The sequence below is a fragment of the Pteropus vampyrus genome, unplaced genomic scaffold (assembly GCF_000151845.1).
Source record: "Pteropus vampyrus isolate Shadow unplaced genomic scaffold, Pvam_2.0 Scaffold154, whole genome shotgun sequence".
Taxonomy (NCBI): Eukaryota; Metazoa; Chordata; class Mammalia; order Chiroptera; family Pteropodidae; genus Pteropus; species Pteropus vampyrus.
Window position 1 is genome coordinate 1,187,735 of NW_011888935.1, and position 6,000 is coordinate 1,193,734.

Sequence of the window (6,000 nt, forward strand, 5' to 3'; positions counted from 1 at the left end):
GTGTGCCAAGCACCTTGCTAGTCAAGATTTTTAGCTTACAGTCTTAAAGTTTTTGTCTCAGAATTTTCCTTATGAGAACTTTGGTTCAATCTTGTTATAGGGCATAGAATAGCCCAGTGAGTAACCAGTGTTAATTGGTCAGTAATAACAAAAAAGGAGCAGTCCAGTTATTCTTGATTCCTGATTTGGAATTTACATAAGTATTGTTGGAAAAACTGTTATGTGAAAAAGACATTATGTAAAAATAGTTTTTTTGGGGGGGAGTATTTTGTTTGCTTTTACTCAGACTTGGGGGTTATTTCCAGTTTAAGTTTCTGTTTTGGAGCAAAAATAAGACAGAAAGGGATGCTCAGGAAATGAACCGTCAAGGAGGTAGCCTGGGTAGGGTGAGTGTTAGAACCAACCTTAGGGGGGCGAACGTTTTCACGTTGTTTAGTCTCGAATCAGCTGAGGACTAAGGAAGGCAAAGGCCATAGGCTGAGCTGGGTGTGACAGCGCTCGCGTAAGGGGACCTTGTTCCCAGGTGGCTGCAGAAAACACTCTGCCAGGTCCTCGTGAAGCTAAACATGGCATCGTTGTGTAACCCAGCACTCCACTGCTCGGCGTATGCCCAAGGGGAGTGGAAGCGTGTGTTCATGGCAGCTTTATTCATTAACAGACCAGCAGTGGAAACAGTCCCGTGTCTATTAACTGACGAATTGATAAATAAAATATGGAATATCCATGCCCTGGAGTGTGACCTGTGGGTGAAAGGGAGCGAAGTCGACACACGCCGCACCATGGAGGAGCCTTGAAATTCTGCTAAATGAAAGAAACCGGTCGTAACAGACCATGCATTTTATGATTTTATGGATACGAAATGGCCAAAATAGACAATCTATAGAGACAGAAAGTAAATTAGTGATTATCTAGAGCTGAGGGGGTTGGGAGAACGGGGTGTGGTGACTCACGTGTGGGGCTTCCCTGGTGAGTGATGTTCTTCTGTCGATTGTGGTGACAAGCGCATTCCACTCATCGAGTGTACGAAAGTGTACGAAAATGTACGTGTGCTTGAAATGCGTGGATTGTATGATATGTGAATTACATCTCAATAAATCTATTTTTAAAAAGGCTAAGCATATTTATATTACAAAAACTTAGTTTTTGCAGAAATAGAAAAAATGAGTGAAGACATGCTCTGATTGGTGGCGATAGATTTTATTTAAACCTTTATTTACTGTATTTTTATTGAGGTATAATTGATATGTAAGAAATATGTTAGTCTCAGGTGTACAATATGATGAGTCAATATTTGTATATACTGTATTGTGAAATGATGACCACAATATTTTTTTACTTTTTTTTTTTAAAAAAAAAACAACATTAACATTTCCTAAGTTAGCCAAGTTTCCGTTGAGGCTAGAGTGTGTATTCCAAAAACAAAACCACACTATATGTTGCGGAAGGAAAATCCACATCCTTTTATTAAGCTTGACGTTGTCTTTATTATTTTATGTTTCTAATTGAAAGTGTGGCGGATGTATTTAAGTTAAAGAATTTCCTGTCAAAATGGAAGATCTCTACACCCTACACCCACACAGAGTATCCGCTTGGTGAGGTTTATGGAGTTCTGTCTCCAGCAATCCCAAAGTGTCCTTCTGTGGAGGAGACATATTTATAAAGGGCAGGAAGGAAAAATATTTAATTTGTGTAAAGGCATGGTGGTTTATGGAGAAGACTTTGTTACAACTGGGAAACAATATTTTACTACAAACAAACAGATTTTTAGTTTTAGCTGATGTTAAAAATAAAGATGAAAACTTTATTATAAAATTGTGTTCGGTTAACGTTTGACATAACTTCCTTTCTTCTCAGCTTTCTAAACGATTACAAGAGAAAGGATGGACGGTGGGCGGCCTCCTGCAGGCCGTGCTTAAGTACTATGACACGATGGAGAAGACCCACAGCGAGGACAGACGCAAGTCGCTGTTTGACTGGCTCCTGGAAAACGCATAGGACAAGCTCCAAACCAGTATATTTTATTACCTGTTTTAGGAGACGAAGAAAGAAAGATGCACAGGATAAAGTCTGAATAGCGAATATTGACATTTAAAGTGAATTAGGGGGAAGTCAGTGCAGCCTTTTGAGCTCATTGCGTCATCACGTGGTGTATATAGTCCATACTTTTGTAATCTGTCAGATGGTATCTTCACTTATTACTCTCCACACATGTGTAGTACGTTAAGACCCTACGAAGATGTATTTGAAGGAAGGTCCAGCCATCGGGTGTCAGGGACATTGTCCGATGGCGTTCTTTTTGCATCCAAATCGTGCTGCTAGAAACTCCTCTGAGGTGGCTGCGGTTCCAGGGATAAAGAGTTAGGATTCTGCTCCTTTGCAAACAAATGGTATCCTGTTAGTAACTAATCCAACATCAAAGAATAGCTTGAGGTAATTTTCTTCCGATAGTTTTTGTCTCATTTTGAAAGTCAATTTTTTCATAGTTACTGGTAGCTTTTTGAATGCCCCAAACTATTTAATTTCTTAGGAACATTAGTATTTTAGGTTTCTATTAATACCATAAATGATAGTTTCCCCAGCCTTTCATCAGATTACATTATTTGCTAATTTTGCCAATTGTTCTGGAATGAAAGCAAGTGTGCGTGTGCGCGTGTGTGCGCGTGTGTGAGTGTGCGTGCGTGTGCATGTGCACACGCATGTGTATGTGTGTAAAGGAGTACTTTAACCTGGCTAGTGGTTTGTGCCCTCTTTTATTTTAATGTGTTTACGTTAGAGATCCACTGTTAATGTTAAAAAGGTGCTTTAAAATAAAATGTCTATAATGATTGTGCAGTAAGAATTTTTATTTCTCTTTAATCAAAGTGCAAAACATTTAAATTTTAAAAATTTATATTGATACGGACATGCATTTAGAGAAGCCCAATAATGATTTCCACTCTTTAAATTTTTGAAAAAACTCTCCACTTTAGCAAGGATAAGCTTTTTCTAGAAAAAAAAAAAAATAGGCACCCCCCTCCCCTCCCGGATAAAATCTGTTGTTTTTGTAAAGTCCTCCGACACGGCCCAGCGGGGCTCTCCGTCTCCTGTTAGAAAGTGCATGTCGACTTGAGAGGGGACCGAGCTTGTGTCTTGGTTTTGTCTGTGAGGGTGTGCATGTGTGAATTTTTGGTTTCCATCAGTAGATTTCGTCACCCAGAGTCAATCACTTCCTGTTGGGGAGCTTTGGTTTTGCTCCGTTACATATTCTTTTCTTCCTGCGCACTGACTTTTTTGGAAGCTTCACAAAGTATGGCAGACATAGCACCTGTTGGGGGGCCAGGCATAGGGGCACTCACATTAATTCGAATTAATAATTATGGTAGAGAAATGTATTTTATAAGGAAAGAGTCAGATTTGCTTTTCAAGAAAAATACCAAGAGCTATTTAAATATTTTGAAGTTTCGTTACAAGCTTTTTTTTTTCCCCTCAATTTAAGATAAATAGAGTAAGCCTTAAAAATAAATTTTCCTAAAATTTCTTCAAGTATTTTTAAGGGAGAAATGCAGGAAATGTACATAAGAATTGTTTATGTCTTTAGCTTCTCAGAACTTGAGATGCAGCAGCACTGGACTGGGTTTTTAAACGTCGGGAACTGTTGTTAATTATAACATAGATAATTGATATTAAGTTTAGATCGAATTTTTACAAGTATATAACTATCGAGTTGTGTTTAGTAACTTCAGTGTATGTACGGGTTTGATTCACAGCAAAACCGAGTGCTGGATTTCTTTTAAACTAAAGTGACGTTATATTCCTTTTGTAAAACTTTATGCTTGAAAATGTCTCCTTCTCTTTGGGGTCGTAATCATTTTGAAGTGAGATTTTCCTCTTGTCTTTTTTTCTTTTCGTTGCATTTTTCGGGAGCCGTGCTGGATTCAGAGTTCCCGTTTTCGGTGGCTTCATGCAGACAGGCCAGTCGCTGGCTGTCGGCGTGCCCGGGAGTGATCACGGTGGGACTCCTCGTCTGTGTCAGTTCGGTGCAGGGCGTAGAGACGAACACTACGAGCTGGTAGATGTGAAAAGAAGCGGGAGTTAAGCTTCCTTTCGTAGAGAGAAAGCATTTGTGTTTAGAGCAGTATCTTTTAATCAAGTACAGTCTAAACTTACTTTCTTTAAAGGCACTTTGTGATTTTTCTCACGGCAGTCTAGGTCTGTTTGGTTGCTCAGTCTTCAGAACAGCTCTACTCTGTCCTATTTTTACAAATCTACTTGACATATTTATATTATAACATTGTAATGTTGCCATTCTGTAGATTTTGACCCTTATGAAATATCACATCTCATTCAGAACGGTTAAAAGTTGTGATGTACATTCAGTTGAATTCTCTGTTTATCAATTTTAGAAGCATCGAAGGCTCTATGGAAAGAAAGTGAACGAGGCCTTCGAGAAGGGAGTTTCAGAACTTTATTTTACACCGAAATGTGGAGATTCTTTCGTGTCTTTTTCCCAAGCCGAGTTTAAATTACATTTATGTTTTAGGTATTGTTAATGTTGATTTTGAAAGTATTTCCTGATTCATACAAAAGGAATGCTTTATTTATAAGTCACAAAAGAAAATTACAATGTCTCTTGGATGGTTTGGTACAATTTAATGGAATAGAACCTTTACGTGTTCGCTCAGTGAATGTATATGGTGACATCTGTATACTTTGAAAAGTGTTCCACTTATCCTTTCAGATATTTCACGTGAGTTGATTCAATTCATAACACTTTCATTTTGCTTAAGTAAGGGTTTTATGTTGCTGGTAGGAGAATTTACTTATTAAATGCACCATCTATGAAGTGAGAGTTTGCCTCGTGACTTTGACATCAGTGCACATTCCCCAAATGCAGATTTTAACCTTGACTCATCATCAGAGTCCAGACCCAAAGGTCTCCTTCGTTAATGATTTAGCTAATATTATTCTTCCACAATCAATAGTATAAATTTCCCATCAGGGTATTGCTTTAAATTTTACATTTTTCAAAGAAAGCTTTACACCCAAATTTTCAAAAATAATGCATCTGTACCTTGAGTGTAAGGGAGATAACTTTCATTTAAAACGCTGTCCACCTGTCACCAGCACAAGAGAATTAGAGCGTCATTGAGAATTATAAAATTGTACTAAAGTTAAATACTTTTTTTTTTTTTTTTTTAGCAAAAGACCCTGTACGCATTTACTCACGCAACCGTATTTCTGTTCTGCAGAGGCAGATGCAATGTTAGTCACTCTTGTCACTTTATTTATTTATTTTTTTTTACCATCCATGTACATTCCTTTCACAAGGGTGGGATTGGAGTTCTAGAAGTTCATCGTTTGTTTTTGTTGTAATGTTTGAATACTATTTAATATCAGGTTTTAATATTGCTGGATTTGCTACCTTTGTTTACTTGTGCCGTGTTAAAAGTAATTCACTTTCTTGTTTAATATACCAGATATATAGCAAAAGCAGCTTTAAATAACTGCAGCTGTTATTTGACTGTGCGGAATTACTACATTGAGATCTCATGTAACAGTAACTTCCTTTTTGCTTTTCAGTGACTTATTATGTTTATTTACCAAGATATGAACTTCAGGATACACTAAAATTTTGTTGTAGTAGTGGTTCAAAATAAACATTTCAGAAATTACTTTTGTAATAATTTGCAGCTAATTGTTCTTTTATCTTTTATCAATTATTAAAGTCTGTGATCTTTCCTCTTCCAACTGAGAATTCTCCAATAAACTGAAGAGATGCCTGGCCTTGGTTTTCATTCTGTAGTATCTCGCTAACTACTCTGTACGGAACTAAAACAAAGGCAGACGAGTGGGACTGCTTGACAGGAGACGCATCGAACAGTCTCAGTGCTTCTGACATGGTTTTCGAGAACAAGAGATGTTAGGAATCTTTTTAATTGGACATCAGGTTCTAACTACTTATTCAGGTGCCTCTGAGTGCTGACCTAAGTGACTCGAAAGGCCGTTTGCCAGTCTGTTTTG

At 37.6% G+C, this 6,000-nt stretch overlaps 1 protein-coding gene across 1 annotated transcript in view; it reads left to right on the top strand.

Moving 5' to 3' along the window:
- Positions 1-5,763, top strand: part of AKAP11 (A-kinase anchoring protein 11) — a 48,446-nt gene extending 42,683 nt beyond the window's left edge. The window contains exon 11 of the mRNA XM_011369752.2: positions 1,855-5,763. Coding sequence (XP_011368054.1) covers positions 1,855-1,995 — 141 coding nt within the window. The 3' untranslated portion in view covers positions 1,996-5,763. The remainder of the gene's footprint in view (positions 1-1,854) is intronic.
- The last annotated feature ends 237 nt before the right edge of the window (positions 5,764-6,000 follow it).